Below are 27248 nucleotides of genomic sequence, written 5' to 3'. Positions count from 1 at the left end.
ATGTTGATCGAAAGCTCGCGGTAAGTCTCTAATCTCTTACTTTTAAAAATAATTGTTTTTGGAATATAATAACTTTTATGACTTTCCACTCCATAATTGTTAATGCGCGATAAAATGGGTGCCTCGTATTTCAGTTTTCAATTTATAACGACTGCAATGTGTTATGGATACATATAGTTTATATATACATTCGCGAATATCGTTTACAGAATATCGGCTTATTAATATTATTTTATACATCGCTTCACAAATAGGGACATATAATGGACATATCGTGTTCGTTAAAAATGTTAAATGCACATTTGTATAATGCACAATATAAACATCTAACATATATTTATTTGATTTCTCAAAATTCCTATTCTTCCACAAAAAATGTTTCCATGACTGCTGAAATACGAGACGCCATTTTCGCGCTAAAGTGCTATATGATCATACGTCGCAGTTTGATACACAGAGCATCAGAAACTTATCCTTGAATTTTAATGATAAAATCTTTGATAAAATTTAAATTCTATTTCTCAAGGATAGCATCATTTGTTACATTTGAATATTTAATATTAAACATCTGGATATAATTAGATAAATTAAAATTTTGATATAATAAATGGATAAAATCTGTTTATCTTCTCTGTATTATTACGTGACAGATTTAAGATCTAAAAACAATTCTTTTGTAATTATCGTTAACAAAATACTTGATTACTCTACACACACATTACCAAAAGTATTTATTTCGAATGAATTTATTATTAAAATTAAGGTCAACTGTTCCGGAACGCCCTGTAGATTTTAAGGTGACAAAAGTCGAACCCGCATTTATACCATGACTCGATCTTGTGATAACATTCGCGGACGTTTCGCGTTTGTTACCCTTCGATTACGATTAATATAATTTTCTTTTAATCTTTTTTTTTTGCTTTTCATTGATAGATTGTTCTGAGCAATTGAGATCTAGCATTGGAGGGATTTCATATACCTGAAACGTTAGTCACTCTTGTCGTGTCACCGCGTCCGTTTCGCACCCTGGATGCTCTCCTCTGCCGCGTTTCAGGGCGCGAGTCCTCATTTCACTGCACTGAAATCACACTGGGGGACCCGTTCGTACGAGACGTTGATGAAATCCGTTACCGCATCTCTCTCGAATCCTCTCGTTGACTTTGATAACGCTGATTAACGTCCTATCGACGTTCCATCATTCTCAATCTTTTTACTCTACTCTTTTTTTTTGCCTAATCATTTTCTCTTTTAGATACTTTTCTCTCTTTCTCGCTCTATAGCTCCCTTTTTTCTCTCAGCATCGTACTCGGCTCTCATCCATCCGCTCTTCGCACTCATCGCATTCAGCATTCACACTTATCTGAGGATAACAATTGACATACGTTTCGTAACTTTCCTATACGACTAGACAATGTGTCGTTGCATTGTCTTATACTTTTATTATTTTATTTGTATTATCTATTAATATTATTATTTTTGTTCTCCTTAATGCGTGGCTGTACATTATAGAATTGATCCGGCGACATCAGAGCCTTTGCTCGTTGAAGTCTCGTTTCATTTCTTTTTAAAAAAAGTACATTCTCGAATTTAATTGCTGGTATGGTTACGTCGATGAATAATTTTCGTCCCCTTTTCTTCTACGATCGCGATCCGTTTTTTCGCGACGATGTTGATGAAGCTGAATGTATCCGGCGACTGTGTCGTATCCCTTCATAATTGCTTCATTTACGCTAGGCCTAACGCGCTGATCAGGTTTCGTTTGAATTTTTCCTTTTTCGAATATGTAAAACTTTGAAGTACGTTCGATCATTCATGCACATCGCATTACTTACAGCAGTGGTGTGCATGACATGCAGGAATCTTCCAAGCATATATACTTAACTTTTCGCACTATTTTGCATCTTTTCTGTGTTTTCTTATCTTCCTCCAGCTTTTTGGTCAACATCACTACTACTACTACTATTACCACCACCGTCATCACCACCATCACTAGAATAGGTCCGTTTCACGGCAAACTACAGGTCCATTCAATTCGAATGCCCACAGGGCGAATTTTCGATGAAGCGTTGCGGGAATGAAACCGAAATATTCGACCGTCAATTATAAATACGCGCGACTTTTTCGCATCCGTGATATATGATCGGTATCAAGTGACACGAGAACCTAACGAATGTTTCAATACTAAAATCGACGACGGCGTGCACCGTGTTTTCGTGTAAAAAAGATTGGATTGCCTCGCTTCGAAATCCCGTTCGTTTCTTTGGAAAAAGACTGCTAAGCGAAGAGAAAAAGCGAGGCAACGCTGGACAGGACGTCTATAATATACTTTAATCACGGAATGGTCGAAGATGTCGCGGAGAATGCGACGCTTTCCGAGTCCGCGTTCGAGTTCCTGTTTCTTTTTTTTTTTTTTTATTAAGCTACAGTTAATTTATTTCTTCGTGTGCGCTAGACTGTTCTTTCCTTATCTGAAATATTTCAGTCCCGCGACCAGCAGGAATTTCTCGATGAAAAGCTCGGAATCGAGGACGGCGATATGCGCGGCTCGGCCTATCAGGGCGTTCGCCGTCGGCGGTAGAGCGTGATGCACGTCGTATCTGACGAGACTGACGCCGGGCGCCGACATCACAGGATACAGAATGTTGTGCACCATCTCACGATATGCGGCACCTGGAAGAATCAAGCCGAAGTTCGAATTAATGTAGCTCAATCATTGATTGATTGAACGATTTCATTCAATTAATTTGTCATCTTAATAAAAAACAAATCATGCAAATAAAATAATCCGCGCTTAAATTTGATACCTTGATCCGTCGGATCTCGTACGGCAGCCTTGCAGAGCTCGATTCGGGCAGAGTGCAAGGGTACATATCGATCCTGGGCGCTGCCGCACAGCAAGACGTGTTTGAACTTCTGCAGATTGCTCTTCTGGCTCAAACGGAACATGAAGGAGCGTCTCACGTCCGGTGAGTCTTTCATGGCCAGTTGTAGCAAAGATCCGGACTTCTTCCACTTCTGCATGAACCACATACCTACGCAAATTGATGACAAAACGAAAATTACACTCGAGACCGAGGCTCTTCCAACATCAAACGGCGCATCGTAGGTATTAGGCTTACCTGCGTTCACCAAACCGCTTGTGTTGTAAAGAGTACCCAAGTGTGGTCCGCTTAAGCTGAGGAAGGTGTGTAGACGAGGAAGTAGTGGACGCAGCTGCGGTCTCGTCAGGGCACTCCGGATAATTATGGTCCCAAGAGAATGCCCGATAAAACTCACCTTTCTCGGATTCAAGCCCGACGATTCAATATGATAGAGAATTTCGGACACTAATCGGTCAGTCATCGTTTCGAAGTCGGAAAAGGTGTCTCCCTTTCGTACAATACAAGCAACACATAACAATTCATTAGATAATTCTGCACTCTTAGAAGGTTTTAGAATTTGTAAATAATAGTTATTTACTTATTCATTAAAAATTTAGGCATCGTTGAGTTGAAATTAAAATACGTTTGTAACATAGAAAAAATTGGCGCAATTAATTAATCTTACTGGAATCAGTACTCTGAATGCTAATTAATAAATTAATTGCAAACGTTTCAACTCTAGATTTAAATCCACCATAGTGCGAAAGTCAAGTACAAACTACAGTCATTAGTAGTTCTTAATTTAATTCCGCAGTGAGAAAGACTCAAATTCAGAAAATCGAAACGTTTGTAGTTAACTTCGTTGATAAGTACATTTCAATTATTTGTAAATTATATTTTATCGCCTTATAAATATATTAGATGTTAAACTTAATTCCTGCCGTTTTTTGTCTCCAAAATTGATTTGTTTCGAAGAGAAGATGAATGAATACCTTAATCAAAGTAATTTCCTCCATTTTCTACTTTATTACTAATTAATAATACTTTATTAATAATACTTTGATTAAGGTATTTTCCTTCGAAACAAATCAATTTTGGAGACAAAAAACGGCAGAAATTAAGTTTAACACCTAATACATATAATTTACGCACTCACAATCGAAGAAGCTGATATAGACATTTTACTTATATTTAATTTTATATTCTTGAAACTATAAAACTATTTTAATTTTTTTTTACTGAGAATTATTGGCTGCGTTCAGCAGATTTAACAGTTGAGTAAGTGCTCGCTGCTATTGATTCTACTAGATTTAATTGAATGATCTAAAAGAATACATCAATAACAGCGAGCATCCACTCAACTGGGTCTGCTGAACACAACCAACGTTTCAATTTTCCGAGACTATTATCCAGATGTAATTTACCTGATTTCTTTCAGACATCAGGAAATCCAAGTGCGCCCCAGGCAGACCCAGTTCCAAGTACGTCTTGACGAGACGGAGATCGGCGGCATTACCGTCAAGACCGTGGACGCATATGATAAGGTGCACTCCTTCCGGCGAGAAGAGCCGATATTCATCGCTGATGTGGAAGTACGGCAGGGTCGAGGCCAGGGTTGGATAATCACTAAGAGGCACATTGGATCTTAATGGTTGAACCGACGGCGAGGAATTCAGAAGGTCACCGTATCCGAGGGAATAGGCACGTTTATGTAAATGCAACTGTGCTTCCTCGTGTTCTCTAGAGGAGGATAAGGTAGACAGAGAAGAGAACTTAACTATGAAAGACAGACGGAACAACGCAAAAGCGAAATGCAAACGGCATTTAGCACTTTTAAGAAAGCAGAAGCGAAATCTCAAGAAGCATCGTCGCATTTGTAGTCGAGAAATAACGCAACAAGAAAAGAAAGAAAAAACAGAGTGAAAGCCAATATTCACACAGCGTAATTCAAAGTTGCTGATTGATTAGTTGCCAAATTTTTAGAATGCTGTATATTCTATTTTTAAGTACATTGTTCAGATTCTCTAGTTTGATTAATAAAAAACAACAATTGAGCTAAACGATTTAAGCTTCACACATTATTTGATTCACAACTTCAAATCTTGCTCCATGAATATTGAGCTTAAGGAAGCAGTTCTGATTGGGTGGGCTGTTCGCGTTATTATACATGAAAATTTGACACACCTGTAGATCTTGCCCGAGAAGCTCATCTGCCTTTTAAACTCCTCTTTGCATTTCTTGAAGTTGATGAAATCATCCTGCGTAGACTGCAACAACTCCTTGCCCTCCTGATAACAGTCCAAACAAATGTCCCTGGCGCCATAGACACCCTCCCTGTCTCGATCCCGGTTTCGTTGCGGACTGCAGGGTGCTGTTTTGTTCTGTTTCGGGCTCCTGGTCTGCTTTACCGTTTCATACACGTGGTAGAGTGGATTATCGATCGGTGCCGGCGGATCACGAAACTCTTCAGGAGGCGGCGGCTCGTCCTGGAACATCTTTGGTGGCGGTAGTCGCACCTCTTCGTACGAGTGCTCCTCCACGCTCTCCTTCGTGACGAGAGGACGATCCTTGCGTGGCACGATCTTCGATAGTTTCTGCCGCAGCTGCTCGCTCGAGAGCTTGGCTTGATTGCGACGCTGCTCCGAGCTGGAGGTGTCGCCGCTACTGACCCAACCGGAACATTCGGACGTTAGGTTGCTCGAGCTTGAGCTCGGCGTAGGGCTGCTAGGTCTGGTGGACGGCGGACTGAGAAGATGTGGTATGATCGGCAAGTTGTTGCTTAGGTTGTCCTTGCTATCGCGTATCGGCATGCAGGGCAAAGAGACTGCGCTGCGTGGCACGACTACTTTGTTCTGAGCTACTGGTACGCTGGCGCATCGCAATCTTTTAACGTTCGGCGGAGGTATCCCGAAGCTTGACGTGTCCGATGGCGTCGTGCCATTGATCGTTGGTACCTCCATGGGCGATTTTATGGGTTCCATCTAAATAGCAAGGATACAGAGAAAATTAAAATATAAATTAAATTAAACGAGTAAATAAAATTTAATACACATTTTTGTATTATCTTTTAATGTTAAATTGTCATGTTACCTTCAGGATAATTTTATTGTTGTTCTCCACTTCGAGAACGCTCGCAGTCGTTGAAGAAGAATGACGGTATTTAGGTAAAGGGGCGACAGCAGGATCTTGATATGCCGGAGGTGGCGGTGCAGGTTTTCTGTTTTTGTGATTGCACTTTCTCTCACTTTTATGATTGCTCTCTTCTACCGGATGATCCGTATCAAGGACGGGCGCTGAGTGCGGTCTTCTATTGTGCTTGTCTTTCCTTCTCTCGCGAGACTCTTTCTTTGATTCCGGTTTCAGGGCTATTACTTCGTAAATTGGTTCTTGAACCTCCGTGTTCTTCTTCTCGGTCTGACCGCGTCGTTGTTTCTCCTCGTTGTAATTCTGGGCTACGCCATTGCGAGGCGACTTGACCGATCGTTCTGCTCTTCTTCGAGTCGGTCGATCTCGCCGGAAGTCACAGCACTCACTGCGCTCCACGTCGTCGAGCAATCGTTCCGTACTTTTCGGCCTCTTCGGCTTGTCCTCGTTGCGATTTCTTCCGCTAGTGTTGCCATTTGTGCGATAGAAAAATGAATCTGTAGTAGCGTAATAATTGGATTTCTTGCTCGCAGAATCCGCCAGATGCAAGTGGCTACCGGTCACCGCGCTGCCATTCATGCACTCTGGTATCTCTGGGCGGCTTCTTTGCGTCATCGATGTCTTGCCGAGTGTATGATATCTGCGACTTTCAACGCCATTCGATTGACTGTACTTGCCTGTCTGATGTCCAGACTTTCTGGAGTTTCCTCGATAAGTAACTCTATCCAATGTCGCTGTATGCAGAGGCTGTGGATCCTGTAGAAAGTCACCGTTTAAGCTTGCCTTGGTGGATAGAAAGCTACTTTGGTCGTTTGTGGTCGTTGGCAGCGTTTGGCGAGTTCCCAGGCGATGACTTCGTGGCTCCAGCCGTATTCTTCTGGTATCGAGAGAATGATAATCTATATAAAATAAATAAGAAACATATCAATTCGTTTTCAGAATTTTTTAAATATTAATTTATCGACATTATTCTATCAATATTATTTTATTTTAAAACTTTGGATATATATTCTATCGTACCTTCTATCGTATTTGCTGGCTTGCTGTCCGCCAAACAATCGGACAATTGACTAAGGTCCAAGGCGGCCGCGTACGTTGGCACAGCAAGATTCTGATCGCAGGATTTAGATGAAGGTCGATAACCGGGCAGTTGTCCACCGGGCGGCAACTCAGGAAACATCACCGCCAGCAGTGAGCTAATGGAAGAGGATTGATAATCGGACTGCTGCTGTTGCTGTCGATTTGGTACCAGCATTTGCGTGGACTTGGCTCGAGGCAGGGGTATCACTGGCGTGGAACCGAGAGATGGGTTCGGCGCGGAACATGCCTGCTGACCCGAAGGCGGGAAGAGGGTGCTAATGGACGGCACTGTCGACCTGGATTTCCCCCTGGAAGGAACCGTCGCGGGTGGCGTGACGTTTCGACCGCCGCCACGCAGCCCCCGCGAGAACAATTGGGTCGACACGGATCTGGGCAAAGTTTTTGGCGATGTTCTAGGCTGCAGAGGTGCTGCTAGCTCGGGACCTAGCTGATCGAGTGACTTGCTGTGCCTCGCTGGAAGCGTGGAAGGCGTCAGTATGAGGCGAGCCTGGATCGATCCAATGTCTTGAGCTGCGCCTTCGCTCCTGGGCGACCAGATACCCATAGAGCGCGACTCAAGGATTGCAGCTATACCGCAACTGCAGTCGTCCATGCTAGGAACTAAGAAGAATATTTCGTATAAAGCTTCCAAAAAAATATGCACTAGTATTCTAGAATTATTATTTATAATTTAAAATTATTTATATTACTTATTTAAATTATTTGTATATATATATATGTATATCATTTAATTTAAAAAAAAAACAAAATTGCACTATATTTTTATTTTTATTTATAGCTTGCTATAAATAAAAATATTCAGACATATTTTAAGTTAATAAATACCATTGCGCATATATATTGTCTCACCGCTGTTTCTGTGTCTCTGCTGCATATCAGCGTACTGATCTTCGAAAATCAAAGGCAACGAGTGAAGATCGCCGTCTACTTCCGGACAATGGACAGGTAACGGTGGCAACGATGCGAGATAACGCGATCTTCGAGCAGCCTCGCTTACCGCTTGATAAGACTGATAATTCGCGTCGTAACAGCCCGCTGCCGATGTTCTCGGGTTCTCTAATACAAAGAAACCCTCTGCGAATCGTTTCACCTACAAATTGATAATTAATTGCAAATAAATAAAACATCATGGGATACAAATTTATTCAGTTTAATATTAATATTTGAAAAATTTAGTATTGATAGTATTGTATAATTTTAATCTGAATAATTTATAAGCTTCGCTTACTCTTAATTGATGATGAATTCGTGCTAAATGCTGATGAACCGCTTCTCGGCCGGAGAACGCTTCGAGGAAATGCTGCCAAAGAACGATATTTTGTGCGCAGAGTTGGGCTATGTCAGCCTCCTCAGTGTCCATCAACTGCAAAAAACGAATTTAAAAAGCATTTGTTAAAAATTAAAAGCACAACATAATGCAAAAACGCAAACCTTCGTGATCTCTTTGTGCGTATTTTGTGCGAGTTCGAGCGCCCTTTGTTGCCAAGAGGGTAGAAGCCGTGCCAAGTCGGACAAATCGTTTAGTAAAGATTCCCTCGCGGCTAAGAGCAGTCTCGTGACTTCTTGTTGGACCAGTCTCGCGTGCTGTATCCTCGTCGTTGATCCGACGCATCTCGTAGTGGTCTCCTGAAACGATTCACTTATTACTAGAACTTTTATTGAGATTTATTGAATAATAAATGAATTATAAATGATGCATTGGATAATGAGCGTAATGTTCATTCAATATCTATTTAGCGGCATCGTTATATAAAATCGCTTTAAACAAACTCACGATATTTCCGAGGGTTGTAGCATTACTCTCGCCGTTCGTCGCGGATTGCTTAAATTGCAGCCAGGGTTTTCCGCTTCGTGGCGCACTGCAATCATAATTCGATACATTCTTTCTAAAACTTTTACAGTATACTCTTTGAAACTTTTAGAATTGTCATTCTGAAGAGTGAAATCTCTTTTTCAAGATTAATTTAATTTTTACTCTTTAGAGTGAGATTATACTCGAAAAAATTTAGAGAATTACAATGCTTTTTCAGGCAGAGACTGTTAATTTTTATGATGAATGTAATTAGCAGCGTTTACTAAAGATTTATTTAACTCGCCAGAGTAGCGAAAAACAGACCGCGCGCGTAAGCTATATTTTATCTGTTTATTTTTCAGACAAAATACATTACGATCATGTGTATCGCAATGTTCTCTAATATTAGCCTAATAATATTAAGCCTTTGAAATTGTGTGGGAGTCAATATAATCACTGCCTCGTAAATTCAAATTCAAGACAAAGTTAGTTAGTTGAGGAATTCAGAAGTCGAGGAAGAAATAATAAATTGTGCTGCTATACTCGCGCGGAAAGTTCAGCCAGTTCTGAGCTTCTTTCTAAAGTGTCAAGAACTCACCAACTCTGCACTACGTGCAGTATGCTCTTCCTGCGTTCATCGAAGATGAAAACACGCGGTCATAAAACAGAAAAAGAGGCTCTCGTGAGAGACAACGTCGATTATATGCCGGGCAGTATTTTGAGAATTACGAAACGTAAGCGATACTGACTTGATGTAGGGCTGATGAAGTGCCACGAGGCAGGCATGGATCGTAATGGACACCGCAGCAAGATGAAAGTAATCAAAGAGCACTGGCAGATGATAGTGAAGGCCCTTCGTGGGTGTAAAGTTCAACTGCAACGCCCTGAAAAAGAACGTCCTATCGATCACGAACGACTCTATAATAGCGACTTTCAGTCGAAACTATCATCGATCAGTTCGGCCCAATTCCAAACAGTTTGCGAACAAATATCCAACAGATGTCTGATAGATCTGTCTAAAACACGTTTGACAAATTACGTTATCTTTAAGAGGTCTTTTACGATGAGTGTCAGAAATTGCCCGGGAAAATTTTCAACATCGTTACTAAGTTCGCGTCAGTTTTATCTATCTTCCCGAAGAAAACTTAGAAACGCTATTAATGTTATTATATAATGTACCATAAAAATGAATGAGTGAGAGTCTTTTTTTATTTTATTTTACAAAAATTCTTTCCGTGTTTTTTGATGCTATCAGATAATTACCCAACATTAATACTAGAAAATAACTGAAGTAAATGTTCTAATTGTGTTGACTCATTTTGCTTTTTTTTAAATTTCCAATTTATCCATCTTATTGTCATTAATTTATTCTTTTGCAAGTTCTTATGCCGCGTTCGAGAAAGGTCGCAAACAAGAGATAAGAATTGCGCGGCCGGCTGATTGCTCAGATTGCTCGCAATCCAACCCTTGCGTGTCCCTGCTGTCACTGCGGGAAAGGAATACATCGGCGTTCGTGTTAGATGGCAAGACGCTTACCTCGAGGACACGCAAGCCATGTTGCCCGGTTGCGTCGGCTCGCTGAACCATAGCTCGACGCCTAGATTAAAGTGGGTGCGCGACAGGGCCTCCTCAATCTTGTGACTATGCACGAGCACATGCGCTCGGAATAGTACAGAAGTGCCGAGTGTCACCTCCTCGTTCCTGTAGAGGATCTGAAAGCGCTTACTCGTGCCCGGCGCCTCCAGCGAGTCTGCAACACAACGGTGCGTGCCTCTCCATCGAATTCGACGTCGCTCGCCTCGGGGATAGATCGATCGATTGGGGTGAATGGATTCAGCAAGTACATTCGCGTGATATAACTGAGAACTTCGGATAGTCCGAGATACGATCGCGAGACGCACGTAAAAAATGGATATATATCGAAACATAAAGAAAGAAAGATAAAGAGAAATGTTTTAAGATACATATGACTAGAAGGTTTTCATGATTCGACAATATTATTGAGGTATGCCTATCTATTATATATACTTTAAATAATTATTACTATTGATGAGGGGAGGGAGGAAAGGGGGAAAATCTTTTAAGACACTAAATGTAGTGACTGTACATGTAAATTTAATATAGCATGCAAAATAAAATATCTGTATTACAGAAATAATTTTGATTTCTGATTATCGAAATGCTTACGATTTCGTGGTTGATTGACTTCCACTTTGACTGGTAACTTTGGCGATACTCTAAGAGCAGTTCGGATCTGGTAATATCTGTAAAAAAAAGTGTACAGAGAATTCCCCTGTTAGACGATCAAACCAGTCTTGGCGGCCAATCGCAATCGCAATATTTTACGAAGATACGATGCGACGTTATACATCGAAAGATATGGAGCGATAATCTCACCCGCGCTGGAAGAGATCGACATTGTAAAACTTGCAGAGCTCGAGGGAGAACTCGAGGGTGGCCTGTAAATCGCTCATCTCGATCCTCGCGATGGAAGGAACCACCCCCGTCCCGTGCTACCCTGGCACAGCCCCTAATCGCACGAAGACTGGCTTCGCCCAATACGATGACTTGCAAGCACAAAATTTTCAGGACCTTGCCGAACCTCTCGGTTCGCTCCAGCCATCTTGAGGAAGAATCTCAGCGCCAAAAATCTTCTGAAAATAATATACGAATTCTCGGTTCATACTAGATTAACGTGTATTTACTATTACAAAAAATGAAAGTTTTTTAGAAGATGAGTATTAAATATATAACAGATATAAATATTAAAGACATAAGAATTATGACATAAAAGAATTTGCTAAAGTTTATCTGAAAATTTAGGTAGATACAGATCTGAAAATAATTTTGTTGGACCATCAAAATAATAATTATTAATAATTATAGTAATCCATTTATGAGCGTCGTACATAATTATTTTAGTTCACACCTGTATCCAACTAAATTTTTATGTACTTTCAACGAGTTATTATATTATATTAATGTAACAATCGCAAAATGAAATCTATTTTGATAGTTTTCAATATAATAATTTATAATAATTGCTTTAATATTGACAAAAATGTAACGTCGTAAAATATTTAATAGTTTGTCATTGTTAAAGACATTTAAGGACAAGTCGAAAAGCACGTTTCATATTTCAAGACGTACGTCGGGGAGACCCACAGCCCATAACCATCTCGTTAAAGTTTCATCGTTACTCGTATGATATTCGTCGTTCCACGGTGATAAAAACATGAACAGGAACATGCCTATGTTTGCGTATGTCATAAATAAATCGGCGACATCTAATTTGGATGTAGCCAAATTTAGTCGGGAATAAACTTAGTCGCTTGGCCAATTAATTTCTAAGCGGATTATCACGATTTAGCTATATAGAATCTCGGATTGTAATAAGCGTTGGTTGAAAGAACAACGACCGGACGTCATGTAGACATGATCCGACAATGCGATGGCGCAGAGAGGGACAGAGCTTCAATAAACTCCTCTTTTTGCGTGTACAAATCGATATACCGAAGGCCGATGTAGTCTATCCGCTTTGATGTATACGTAATGTTTATAGCGTGAAAAGTATTTCCCAGCATTTCATTACCAAGGACGTTCAAACGCGTGCACGCGAATGCAATTATCCGACTCCAGTTTGCTACTTCATTCCTGAAGAAGAGAAAGAAGAAGAGAAAGATCAATGGCTACATAGTTAAATTTTCCTAAGACACACTTAATAAAGAAGCAATAATGTATCAAAAATTTAATAAAAGACTCTTAATTGCGAAGAGATTTTTAATGAAAATTAAAGGATCTTCAGCTATTAAGAAGTTATATAAAAAACACGCATAGAGATTTTTAGATAATTTCAAATTAATATTTTTAATAGAAAAAAAGCATTTCAAGTTTACCGAAATATTTTAAAATGTTTCCAAAAATAGTGGTCTTTTATCACGTTTTTATTAAAATATAAAATTCCCAAAAATCTCCATGAATATCCACGATTTTTCGAATATATGTTTCATAAAATGTTTTATACTATTTCCGTATATATTCATTACATAGTTTGATTTTAGGATTATAGTTACTGCGTCGTAAACTCTTGAAACGTTTATTTCCATTTATTGTCTTCTGTTATTTTATTTTTTCAGTCCATATAAAAATATGCTGCAATCTATTGCTGTAGGTAACATATTGCCGATATAAAACTACATAAATAAAAAAGACGGCAACGATTGGATTATTTGTGTATAATAACTACGTGCCAATGTATTAATCTCTCCCTCTCCAACCAGTCTCTAAGTTAATTAATTATTATGAGAAATACCAATAATGATATTGAAATATTATTTGCGTGAGATTTCGATAAACGAAGATATCGCAGGATAATCCCCGATAAGCTAATCGACCCCCGATAGACTTATGTAATCTGAGCGTTCCATTATGAATCTCATATATCCTTATGACTTTATCGATACGGATTATACGTGAACGATTGTTTCAACGCAACAATCTCCGACACGGGAAGCCATTCTGAACTGTGCTCAGGGGAAAACTTTCTTAATTTACGCTCATCGATATTCCCAAGGCCGATGTATTTTCTCGACGTGCACGACGGTGTTCACAATGCCGGAAAGCGCTTCTTGGCGAACGCACTCCATTGCCAAGGTCTGCTCAAAGGCCGCGTGCACTCGACCACCACTTTCCATCGTTTTTAAAATAAGAAGATAGGCGACATCCTCTCAGCATGTCGACGCACTGGCAGCTCTTTTTTTCCACAAATTCTTTTTTATGCAATAAGGAGGCAAGTACGGTGACATAGATTGATGTTTCTCGCGTGGATAAAATATTTTTAAAATTGAGAGAGCTTTGCGTCACAAATTTAAAAAAATTATTTAAAAAATTCTACAATGAAAGTTGATAGATATAAGAACGGCTTTGCGATCTTGACATATGATCATCATTCGCGTCATTGCCACGGCCGCTCGAAGGCACAGCTCAGAAGCCAGCTTTTCCGGTACATTTATCCAGCCGGTGCGAAGATCAACGACTCTGATTTTCAGGCTAGAGTGGAACGTGAGAGGCGTCACTACGATGGTACTTGTCGTCGTTCATCCAAGAAGAGAATTTGTACCTCCGAATTATCGTATAAATTGTACTATAATTCACTCTTGCGTTTAATTTCTAGAAACGATTTCTGGATTTCTTTTTTCCGCGCGTTAAAAGAAACAAATTATAATGAAAAAAATGTGAGCTGTCTCTTCGCCACATCTAAAACTGCATAATCCTCTCGAGACAGGAAAAAATCCGGTTGGTGATCCATCATCTGCTATGCTAAAACGTGGAAAGTTCGCTCTTCCTTTTCCCATAAACCACAAAAGTCCGCGAGGTTGTTTCCAAGCTCCATCGTTGAAGTAAAGTCCGTGCAATAATTTAAAGGGTCGGATTTTCCCTAAGTCGCAACTCGCGGTAGAGGAAGAAGAGAGAAATGAACGCGGGCTGCTGCTCATAGACAGCTGTGCTCTGCCACTTTTAACTTGGTCCACGTAATCCGGTTACGTGTGCATGTGTGTAACCGATGAAAAATAGCCGGGCGACATTGCGTGCATTCCTGAAATACTTTCCTAACTTCAGTGATGTCTAGTTTTCGGCAACACCAAATGATAAAACATTGAAAATAACAATGCACTTTATGGGATGCGTCTTTGCGCATATTCTTTAAAAATTTTATATATAAATAGATATTTATTAATTATTTAAATATATCCTTCCTCAATTTATTACATTAAATTATTATTTTTTAATAGTTTATTCATAACGCATTACACAAAAAGCAAAATATTATTATGCCTTTTTATATTCTTCCTGTATTTTCGTCAAAACATATTTATTATGTAATACGATTTTTGTAAACTTTTAAATCATATTATAGAAAAAGAAAGTTTTTACATATGTTCTTATGAAAAAAATATCCATATTCCATCCACTTCATCCTTTGATGCTTTTTGTTACTATACTTCGGTCTGCAAACGCGAGCTTCAAATACGAGTCCATTGCTTTGATATGTTTTATAAGTCATACATGTTTTATTCGATTTATATACACAATCCTTTACGCAACTGTCACAGACATTTATCCGTCAACTCGTAATAATACTAATACAAAATCGCAGAGTGTAAAACTTTTTACAAAAAAAGTGATCTGGAAGAATTTAATTATTTACTACGTATTTATCTTCTCTTTATTCCAACTTTCATAAAGATAAGTAAAAAGTATAAATTTTTACAAAATGTTACGAAACATACACACGTGTGTTTGCTACACGGAAAGGGCGTTTTGCTTATGTACCTAAAAATTTAGCTAAATACAGGTATGGAAATAATTTTATTGGACTATCAAATTAATTATCTATAAGAAGCTCAAACTAGTTATCAAAATATCAAAATTTTTTTACATTGCTCATCATGCTGGATATTCCCCCCCCCCTATATATAATTTAATTTAATAATCCAATAAAATTATTTTTAGAACTGTGTCTAGCAAATTTTTGATACTTTAGCAAAATCGTCCTTTCTATGTATTTGAAATATCATTCCAACAATTGCATTATTAATATTACCGTTAAGACAAAAAGAAATATATTTTGGAATATTAAAAAAAATGTATTTTGAAGTACTTTATATGTCATATTAGATCATTTTTTATACATATGTCACACACATACATAAAAATAATTTAACACAACACAAATATAGGTAAAGGGTGTGTCCGTATCCGAGTACATTAGCAAATGAATTTTTAATTAAAGATTCGCGTTACTGTATTTTTCTGCGAAAAAACATCATCGCTGCTAGTTTTTTGCAATAGTTTGCGATGGGACAGTCATGCCCTCGTGTACATCAAACGCGATTCAATCGTACGAGGGTTATAATCGTGCTCGAGCGCTCTCTCGCTTCGTGTGTGTGCTCACGCGATATTTCTAGCCCCGAGGCCGACGCACTGTGGCCCAGATTAACGCCTCTGAGCGATACCGGCCTACATCGACAAACGTGCGTATTTACAGTACGATGATACGACGGCAGGAGCGTGTTTTTTCCTCCTATGTGCGCGGAATCGCGAACGAGATAAAAAAGCATGCACGATGCGCAAATCGTGTAACTGAAACGCTGCACGTGAGGCAGCAGGGCTGGAACATTGCGACGACTTCTCTTTTACTTCCGGCTTATCGCGCTTTTCGTTACTTCCGCGACGGAGGCCAAACGACATAACAATCCATTATTTTATTTGATTTCCATTATTATATTACTTGCTACAGAACATCTCTCTTTGGCATTGGCATTCAGCATTTTTATGGCTGAGGCAGTGATTTATTGCGCTCGCGTATATCAAATCACGAGAGAAATGAAGAAGTCTTCCTGAAACTTTATATCAAGGAAGGGAATTCCAACTTTGTCGAAGAATGTATTATTAAAGTAAATGGACTTAACATTGCATGATCTTGTAAAAGTAAAATCCTTTTCGGAATGATCTCGCGGAGGTAGAAAGTCGAAGACTGTAAATTTGATATTTCGCAACTAAAAGCTTAAACTTCTGAAAATTCAATTCCTCATACGTTTATGGCTACTCTCGGATTTATGGAGCGTAACTTATAATTTAATAATAGTCACGCCTGAATTCATCGCAAAGTTTTACCTTTTATACTTTTTAAATGATAGGACGAAAAACGGCCGTGAGACCGCGACTAAAAATAGATGTAGCCCCGGGTCCGCGACATACCTCTGCAATAGAATAAAAAACTTCCTGGTCGGGTGTTAACAGAGATTATTGTGTAACATTTTACCGGAGTAATCTCCTTTCTATAAAATTGATTTTCTTCTCGATAGACTTTGTAGGTTAAATTAAATATACGGAACTATAAATACGTATCGGCGAGGATTATTTCTTATATACCAAAGGTTCGTTCTATAACCGCGTAAGAAACAGAAAATTATAAAACATTCTTCGTTCGAGATAATAAAAGCTGAAAGATTTATAAAAGATATTTCGCAAGTTTTAATTTAAGTCATGTAAGCCGGAAAACTTTATCCTCGCAGCGTGTTGTAGAACGGTAATTTAGAAAATTACTCTCTCGTGACACGCACAGAAATCTATCTTTCTAGAGAGACGTCTATATTCTCTTTCATTTCTATTTATTTTTAGAGCGCCACATAGATGTCCTGAAATCTACTTCGTCAACAACCTTTCAGTAGATGGATATCAAAGCTGCTTTTTCTGCAGTGTGTTATCATCGAGTCGCCATCGTGCGACCCAGCAAAAAATTAATAGCGACGCATAATTGAGCAGTTTATTTTGAAGCCGACATAAATGAAATTTCGAGATACGAAATGTGTCATAATTGCATTTATTTGTATACATTTCAAAGTACAATATTTCAATGTATGTAATTTTATACGAAAAATATATTATTAATTAAGATATTAACTTTATTTATCATAATACATAGTAGAAAAAGCTTTGCTGCAACTTTTTTATTAATTTTGTTTATCTTACTGGAAGATATTTAATTAAATTACAGACACATAAAATACACCCTAAGAAAAAATATACTATATTTTAATAAATATTTATTTAAATATAGTGCCAACTTAACATTTACTTACAATAAATAAATATTTCCTCCATAAAAATGATTATTAAATCAAATTAATAGTTTTACATTAAATAAATATTTAGTTGGTACTATTCAAATAAACAATAATTTATTAAAATTTAGAATTCTTTTTCAGTGCAAGATATTCCAATGTCTAAGATTTTATTTTTCATTAACGTTACATTTAAATTCCGCGTGATCATCTTTGAAATAATCGCTCTTTGCACTCTGCGAGATAATGAAAAAAAACTAAATGATCTCGCCCCTGAACGACCAAGAGACCTTGAAGTGCCATCAGGGACTTATCAGCTTCGTCAGTTATCCCATCGATTATAAAATCGCATGCGCGGTCGCCAAATGAAAGAGACGGAAGCGTCAATCGTCCAGAATCGACCCTCTGAATAGTGGCAAAGGAAACAGGGTCTAACGAGGAAAATTGAAATTTCGTATCGATTAGCGCGTCGTTCCGCGACGAATTTCCATACCACGCCGATCCACCCCAGGTCGTCTACCTATCGGCCGACCGCCGCCCTTTTGGCCAGACATGGCACGTGCATTTTCCACTTTGCATTTTCCAGCATGCATACTGTATAAAGACGTAGCTATAAAAGTCAAGAAACGATCGAATTATTGCTAACACAATTATATAATTTCAAGGAATAAAACTCGAGAAATATTTGTGCAAGTTCAGCAAGAATCTCAATCTCGAAAATGGTTGATAAAATCTTTGACTCGTATTTCTTGATAGATTTACCAACTTCTCCTTCGCAAAAAATGTATGATCTAGCGCAATGTTACCTTTTAATTATTTATCCATTTTACTTATTCAGAGATTCCTAAAACGTTTTATCTGTCGTAATCTCGCTGTGCAGCTACACGCGATCGTGAATCGGCTTCCAGTTACGAGACGCTCGGGACTCGATCGTGAAAACGTAACCGAGAGATTCATCGAGTTTCGTGACCTCAGAGAAAATGGGAAATTAATCACTTTGTCGCTGAAAAAAACTGATCGAACGAGAACGTCGGTTTGCGTGCCTTTCCGCGTAACGCTTTCCAATCTCTCGCGTCTTTGAACCTTTCCCTCGGTCATTTCCCTCGGAGCGTTTAACCCTCGACCTTTTTCGGTTCAGCCACTCGTATTTAGTTGAACTTTGTATGCTTTGTAATATTAAATCACGTTTCCCGGTAGATTTATGCCTTCCGGAAAAAAGCGTCAGAACTAGGCTTCGAACGTCGCTTCTGCACGGAGGTTCAAAGCGAAGAGGCGAATGAGTAATCCCAGACCTTTTATCGTGAACAAGAGTTTTAATCTTACTTTACAATGAACTTACGTTGGCTTTCCATGTCACTTTCCTGCTTTTTGTTTAACCTATTTCTCGAGATTATAAAGCAATCTTCCATGAATGTGCTGTTATTTATGTAAATCAACTTTCACTCAATTATTTTCATTTCAATTATTTACTTGGGTAATAAATGAATCACTATTCACAATATATATATAGTATATCTTACCCAAGGATTATTTAAAAAACATTGTGGATTTAAATAATTATCAAGTTAACTGCTATTATTTTAATAAACTTGTTTGATTCTATAAATCTTTTCTAAAGCAGAAACCGTTATTTAAATAAATAAAATTGTGTACAATTGAAAAGCATGGCGCTCGCATATTTTTATCCGAAAGTCGATATTTATATCCCCCAGTCAAAAGTAACTTCGAAGTTCTGCAAAGATGTGAAAGCACGTCTATGCTTGTACTGATAAATTTTTTATTATATCCTCGCTCTGCCCTTAAAATAACGCCACTATCGCGCTAGATTTGCTAGATACGCTCGCTATTAAGATATTAAATCGTAAGCTGTCGTTCTTTTCGACGAATCTGCGTAACCTTAATGGTACGACCGGATACCAGGTGATGAAGAAATTTTGAATAAATTGAAGTTCTTTCCCGTGGCGAATATTCAGGCGTTTCCCCTTTGACCCTCGTCCTCGAACGTTTTTGAGGGGAGGCCTGGATATTTGATGGAACTTCTTGCCTACGGCGTATAAGTGTTGCAAATTTAAAGATTGACTCGTATTGTACCGGCAGACTTAACAGACAAGAGAATATGAACGTGTAAAGATCGTCTTTGATCTCTTTCTGGAAAGTGTACTCATTATGCTTTTTTAAAATACAATTGTAATTCATTGAATTCCTGATAATTTTTGAAAAGTAAAAGACTTTATATGGAAAAATTACTTGCTATTGTCGCTAAGCTTTTATTAGCTGCTGTTAGAAAAAAGAAAAGAAAATGTAATAAATTAATTATAGACAAATATTAGAAACAAAGAAACACGTAATGTAAAGTATTATGAGTTTCAATTATTACTTCGCGATTTCTAAACAAATCTATTCAAAACTTATTTGAATGTACCATAAAAAAAATTTTTTATTTAAAGAAAGTAAGAATTCAAAAGTTTATACTGTGAAAATTATTATTTTAATAAAAATTCATATAGTGTGATGTAAACAGAACATTAACCCTTGATCAAAAGATGATTTCTTTTGAACCCTCGGTCTCAATGACACCTATTTCCACAGGAGTTGCGTGCCTGTTTGGGTAGACGTCTAGACAGTTTCTATCCGATGAAGCGGTGGCGGCGACACCGCGTAATCAAAAGTATTTCTTATCTTCGAGGCATCGTACAGGGCATCTCGCGACATCAGATCGAACCTCGAAGTAATCTCGAGGTCTACCGCCTGGCTTCCTCTTGGTACCGCTTATTACCGTAATAAATATCGTGAGGAGATCGTATTCTCCTGGGAAGGAGAGTAAACTGTAACGATTGATTCGATACTTATGGATTCAATTCATTGAGATTTTGATGTCCTTCGAACAAATATAAGATTATATTGATTGAATAATAGATATAATAATACCAGATATTTCACATTACTGTATCACCAAAGATTCTGATTTTCTTTCTAATCGTAGATTAATAAAAATATACAAAAAATAGAAATATACAAGAATAATAATCTTGTGTGAGAAACCAGATTTAATATAAAAAAGTCTACGTCGTAAAAATAAAAGTAACAGAAGAATTACAGTTAATATTACGATGATCATGCTTATTTGAGATTTTGAGTAAAATAAAAAAATAACTTTCAAATTACAAATCGTTAAATTACAATTTACATCAATAATATATAGATATATATATTACTTTTTAATCACGAAAAATTGATATAAATCGTAAAATTTTTTAATAAAATTCTTATTTAGCAGTTTCTCTAATTTGTTTAATATTCGATTACTTGACAAAAAAAATTATCTCAATTTGATGTATAGCATTGTTTAACAAAATTGATCGTCATAAAAATGATTGCGTAATATGTGATAAGATAGTAGGAGAAACATATGTGAAATCAACACTGGATAAAAAACATCTTGTTCAAATTCTATTGCAAAAACGTCGTTATTCAATGTAATGTAAATTTAAGATGCAAATTGCTAGCTGTTTCGCCCATGGAACATTGGCATCTACCGTTTTCGTAGCACGATATCGCAAAAACCTTCCAATTTGCATCTTGGATTTACATTAGTGTTCGCTGTAAACGTGACTTTAACGTCTATCATATCCAAGACATGCTATTGCAAGAAGTCCTTAGTAACAATTGCGTCATCTCTGCCTGTTTGTCGTACAAAAATTCGGATTGTGCTGAATTACGATAAATGTTAAATCCATTTACTCGGCGGCGTAGGAAAAGATTTCATCATCGCGTATTTTTCCAATGAAATGCTGCCTCGCTAAAAAATCTGGAGCACTTTAACAAATGGCAACTTAAACTAGTTAGAACAAAAGCTAAAGCTCATAAGTTAAAAATATTATAATAAATATATGACGTATACGATTATTAATCAAGTATTTCAAAAATTTACGATGTCTTTTAATTTGTGAAAGCTATGAAGCTATATCATCATAATACGTATCACTAATAAGTATAAGAAGTGGATTGCTATGTTTAATATTGTGTATGTTTTCTTATTTTTGCATATAAATAATATAAATAATTTTCTTTTTATTTTATATTATTGACATCGTCATTCAATTATTTATTCGTTTATATTAAAAAATTGAAAGGTTGAATAACGAAGTCTCTTTGAATCATCGTCTGCAAATGAATAGCACGTATAATCTTCAACAAGCGGAAAAAGTGCATCTTTTCAAGCGGCTAGTTCGAAGGATTTCTTTTTTCTCATTTCGTCCGAGCCATTCGAAGGATATTCTTTTTGCGCTTCTCTCGTTTCTCGGGACGAGAATTCTTCGTCTCTCTGGAATAAATATGCGCAAATTGTCGGCAAAAATCTCTGGTAACTGTTAAAGAAATAATACCTGGCATGCTTATCAATGTGTAAGTAATTTCTAAAGTGTCTTACGATATTATTAAATAAATTTAACTTCATTTGTAAACAATTATATGATATTTAATAACTGTAATGATATTAAATATTTAAACATGTAAAGAAAAGAAGGAAAGGATATCTAAAATTTGTCTTCACTGACGTAAAAATGGAAATTTAAAATAATTGGAAACGTTAATTTTAAAACTCCACAGGCAACTTTTGTGATATAAAGGAAATGTAACTTTAGTTATAAAATACGGAAACGTATCTTATAAGATGCATCGTCTAGTTTAGAGTCTAACTGGAGGTACATGTAACATGCGCTCATATATCTGCGCACGTGTTTTCTCTTCGAGCCGATAAACCGGTAGTTCAACAACCACGAGAGCGTGCTCGAGAAGTTTCACCCCCTAGGACGATAAAGCGGCCTTTATAGCCGGAGATACAAACACGCATGCTCACAATCCTTTCTTCTTACCGTCCTGCGAAACATCTCTGATAACAATCAGGGTGTGTTTTCTGCACACGCGTCACTGTTTTTTTCGTATATCTCTTTACGATAGGGGGTGTGACGATAAAGGGAGGTGATAAATTTTCGAGCAACCTTCCGGCAGCCAGCCGATTAATCTCGTGTACAATCCATTTTAATAATCAAGGTCATAATTTCTAAATTTGTATCCGGATTCATAAATTACGCGGCTACTTGCGACGCAAATCACGCGAAGTACACCGTGTCTCAAGCTTTTCCTTGAAAATTTCTATCCAATTTATAATTGAGTTTTCCCGATTAAAACATATCGAAGAATCAGAAATTTTTAAATTAAAATTAAAGTACTTTTTACAACTTAAATTTTTAGAGTGTCATTAAATTGAAGCTGTGATGAATTAAAGTGATATTTACTTAAATTCAGGTAGATTACGTTACTTTAATTTTGATAATGTAAAATTATGAAAATATTAAATAATAACAAACAGTAGTCGGGAAAAATTAATCTTAAAAAATTTGTGATTAAAATTTGAATTCCTAGTCCTGGTACATCTTGTAATAAATACAATGAATATAATTCAAAGAAATTGCAAGTACAAATTGGCGTATGAAATAAATAATCGAATAGATTCTTCTTTTGTTCCAACCACCAAGCGCACGTCTCGATCTCATTTTGAAGCGGAATTGTTCGTTCCGAGCTGAGCAATTCGTTCGCTAATCACCACAGTGCAACGAGTTAAGAATCTACTATAACGTGGCTCCTAACCGCATTGCCACTCATTATTTCTCAAGCTGCTTCTCGAACAGATGGTGGATCTGCTGATACATCGCGATCTATCGGTATCTAACTTAAATCGTCGATAATAAATCCCATCTAGCCTGCTAGTTCTCTACAGTCGTAATTACTCCGAAAACGAATTTCGTATCAAAATTATTGGAAAAAAGACTAATGATATAAGCTGTTTTATTTTATACCTTTTATTATAGGAAAGTTTTTTAATTCATCGATTGATCAATCGCATTATGCGCAAATGCAGCTTTTATGGAGCAAAGTTGCATTTATGCATAATGCGATTGATCAATCGATGAATTAAAAATACTCATCTTTTTCCCGTAATGATACTGATAAAGTAAAATAGAATAAAAAGAATAAGTTTTAACAATCTTATTTAAGAATCGAAGAGTTTCATCTGTTATTCATCAACAGAACCGAATCGTTTCAATAACTTAGACTTCATTAAACAAAGCGTTTTAATAGACAGTAATTGTGACATTTCTTATGCAATAAAATTATACGTCATTCATTACTTAATAGAACCAGTTCGATTACGAAACTTGATATTACGAAGCTCTGACGTAATGCAAATAAAAAGTACACGATATATATCGATATCCTTCAACTGTTGTACTGTCTGTTTTATGTATAACTATAATATAACATGCCCTATATAGTATATGTACACCGGCATCATTGCATTCTGATATTCGAGCACGTATATACGTATATACAATGTACATATTAAGTCGGTTCAATGACCATCTTGATCAAAGATTGAAAATGACACAAGCATCCGGCTTTTTCTCTTCGCGATAAGGTTTCAGGTTGAATAGAGCACTCCGACTGATTGCTATTAAGACCGGAAATAGGTCGAAACAATAAGAGACCCGTAGGAAAATTGTAATTCGTGGAAGCAAGGTTTCAAGAAAGAAAATGGCGAGGATAGCAACCGAGAGATATGTTTTTGGCAACAATACAAGAGTGCATTGGCATCAGTATACCTATTAGAATATAAAAAGGGAAGATTGCCTCGACGCGCAAAAACTTATTTTTGAAATAAGATTGAGAATGATATACAATATGCTCGCAACTGTTGATTTCAATAAACTCATGATTTATTCCAATTTAAAATTAATGTTTTAATTATAATATCGAGATATACTTTTTGAGTTTTAAATGACCGAAAGAAATTCAAGATTCTTAACTTGCAAAATGCAAATAACAAAACTTTATCGCACAAATTAGAAAAGATAGAATTTTTTATAATTCTAATTTAAGTATGAGTATTACAATATCGAATATTAAATGTAAATTACGATACAAAGATTTTTCCTATAAAGTATAAAGTAATAAAAGTTGAAATATTCATCAATGTAATTAGAGAAAGTTCTAAAATATTTTATAGACTAAGTAATAAAGCCAACCTTTAAATAAAACAGATTAATTCGATATTGAAACAACGTTCTCAATAATCCCTTAAATATCCGCAGAAACACAAATTCCATCAATGAAATATAAGAGGAGGCCATGGTACACTTCCGATCATCATTCATCACGTAAGGTTCTCATCAGTATTCAGTTTAGGTATTCTGTGGTACGTATAATTTTTTTCTCGAGAGAAAACCAGAGAAGTTTGGGGTGCGCGAAAGGGAGTGATTGTTCATGATGTGGAATTCGACCAGTTTGTGTACGCGATCCCTCAACACGAATGCTGTTCTATATCTGTTGACCTTTTCTGAAAATGGTCATGCCTCAGAAATGTCAGGGTACTACTATCTGCGCAGCTATGAACTTTGGGCTATACATCTGTTACGCTATTGAAGTCATCGCACTATGCGGTGAGTCGCTCGTAGGAGGCAGATGGGATGGAATTTTCCTAGGAATTGGTTCTATGCCCTTTATCTCGTTCGCTTCAACTCATCGAATGCGACTAGTCAGACAGTAGGTATAATCGATAATGGAATAGTGCATGGTACCAGAATATTGCGATCGGGGGCGCAAAATAAAGGCGCGTTTGTTTAATAATAGCTAATCGAGCGACCGATTTTAGATTCCATTCATTTCTGCGAGAATTGATTTACTGAATGGCGAGTTTATTAAGTTGTTTATAGCTTCGGTTATACTGTGAATAGTAAAATAAATTGATGGGTCACTATTACTTTCAATCTTTCAATAATAATTAAAAAATATTCTTACCGATATATGTAATATTTTATAATATATCGTTATATACGCTGTTGACATTTCCAGTTCATTTTATTTTCAATCGAAAGCTTCTAAATAAGATACAGTTACTATCCCGTGCAGGACACAAAGAGAAAGTAAATTAAGCTTCGTGACTCGATTGTAACTTACGCACGTTGAATGTTATACTGTTGTACACGCAATTGCTGACATTACGGAGATTTTACGGGGGCCGAACTTTCGAGCCCGATGAAGTTAACGCTACATTAAAGCGGTGTGCACGATGCATATCGTGTTGCGTAACTAAACAAACACCCACACAATAACAATATTTAAAAACCTAAGTAGATTGTATTCCACCCAACCAGGTTACCATCTATCAACGTAAATCCGCTTGCTCATTAACCTTTAATGATTGATTTGCAATTCCATTGCAATTGTAACAGATTTGCAGTATTTTTTCCCTCACGATCACGAGAAACGTGAACATGCCTTTTGCAAAAAGATAAATAATACCTAACATGTAATTATAATAAATAAGATTTTATATCATGTGAACATTTTAATAATATCTCCGATTTCAGGTATCAAAAAATTTCATATATTCTTCTCTTATTTCTCTCATAAAAAAAGTAACTATTCAAGGATTCGAAATATATAATATTTAACTTAAATTTTAATAACTTTTTGAAATTATGCAAAAAGATAAAAGAACGATCCAATTGCGAAACGATGGAAATAGAAAGTTTATATTAGAACTATAACTATAACATACGGGTTTATATGCACCGTCATGATTCTACCAACGTTTAGAGAAATTTCCACTTATAAGACACAAGTATGCTATTTACTTTGCAGATACTCAGAATAGCGCGACTATAATCCCCTCAAGTGTGATAGCGGCACGCACGCGAAAAAGGGATTGACGAGCGACGGTCGCAAAGTATCGAGAGGGAACATTGATCGATCACTTCTTACGAGCTTTACCGCGACGGTGGTTACCGAGACGATGGTGTCGGCAGCAGCCGTAACCTTGCTAAATTATTGAACGACCATGCTAGACGCCGTCCATGCCGCAGTCATGGGCAATTCCGCGGGATATACATTTCCGGTTCGCATAAAATCGACATGCCAGAAATCGTATCGACGGATGGAGAGACGTCGATGGCAGATTTGAAGTATAGGTACATGCGTATAATAAAAGGAAGGGTGAAAGCAAAGCACAGAATAAAAGAAAAAAAAAAGACAGCAATATTCGCATTCTCTTCCAATTCCCCCAAAATTCCTGTTCTCTCAGAACAGATTCAATACAGCGAAAAATATGCTTACATTTTTTTTCGTCAGATATTAATAATTTAAATGTATAATTATTTTTGTCTGTTCAAAAATTAAAGATAAAAACATCGGAGTGAAATTCTTCCCACTTCTAAAGATAACGACACAAACGATCAAATATAAAATCGTTGAGAATTAAGGCGCGTCAGAGAGAAATTCATTGAAATGCTCGGCGGTTGATCGAGGAGTCTGCATTTAAATAAATTGACATTTTCCGATTCACGTGTGCATAGACGAGACAAGATAGTACCCTACTTCCGTATAATAGCGGCAGAGGCTGAACGTGAAAGAGAAAGAGGGGAGAGAATCAATTTAAAAGCCGTGACTCACTGGGACACGATGATGTAGTTAGCGTGCGGCCTCTCCGCCTCTCTGTCGTCTCTCTAAAAATGATAAAAAGAAGGTGACAGAGAAAGGGAGTAATCCGATAATATCTCTCTTTAGATAATATCTCTCTTTAGCGACGCTCGGGAGCAATGAATATGCGGTAATAAAAGGAAGAGGAAAATTGTAGGAGAGAGAGAGAGAGAGAGAGAGAGAGAG

The 27248-nt window shown here is 37.1% G+C and overlaps 1 protein-coding gene across 5 annotated transcripts in view; it reads right to left on the bottom strand.

Moving 5' to 3' along the window:
* Positions 1-1606: 1606 nt before the first annotated feature.
* Positions 1607-27248, bottom strand: part of LOC108766338 (protein FAM135A) — a 27326-nt gene continuing 1684 nt past the window's right edge. For 2 of the 5 annotated variants that reach the window (XM_018515568.1, XM_018515567.1), the window contains exons 2-17: positions 11296-11552; positions 11086-11162; positions 10435-10648; positions 9648-9782; positions 9497-9526; positions 8881-8965; positions 8538-8732; positions 8335-8469; positions 7956-8196; positions 7026-7706; positions 5952-6904; positions 5046-5842; positions 4286-4601; positions 3120-3369; positions 2805-3032; positions 1607-2670 (exon numbers count right to left, since the gene is read on the bottom strand). In XM_018515568.1, coding sequence (XP_018371070.1) covers positions 2465-2670; positions 2805-3032; positions 3120-3369; positions 4286-4601; positions 5046-5842; positions 5952-6904; positions 7026-7706; positions 7956-8196; positions 8335-8469; positions 8538-8732; positions 8881-8965; positions 9497-9526; positions 9648-9782; positions 10435-10648; positions 11086-11162; positions 11296-11372 — 4620 coding nt within the window. In that variant the 5' untranslated portion in view covers positions 11373-11552 and the 3' untranslated portion in view covers positions 1607-2464. The remainder of the gene's footprint in view (positions 2671-2804; positions 3033-3119; positions 3370-4285; positions 4602-5045; positions 5843-5951; positions 6905-7025; positions 7707-7955; positions 8197-8334; positions 8470-8537; positions 8733-8880; positions 8966-9496; positions 9527-9647; positions 9783-10434; positions 10649-11085; positions 11163-11295; positions 11553-27248) is intronic. The other 3 variants (XM_018515570.1, XM_018515569.1, XM_018515571.1) reach the window with 3 other exon arrangements.

This window comes from Trachymyrmex cornetzi, unplaced genomic scaffold (genome assembly GCF_001594075.2).
Source record: "Trachymyrmex cornetzi isolate Tcor2-1 unplaced genomic scaffold, Tcor1.1 scaffold579, whole genome shotgun sequence".
Lineage (NCBI taxonomy): Eukaryota > Metazoa > Arthropoda > Insecta > Hymenoptera > Formicidae > Trachymyrmex > Trachymyrmex cornetzi.
The sequence above is the reverse complement of the archived record's forward strand: the minus strand, read 5'-3'. Positions and strand labels throughout refer to the sequence as shown.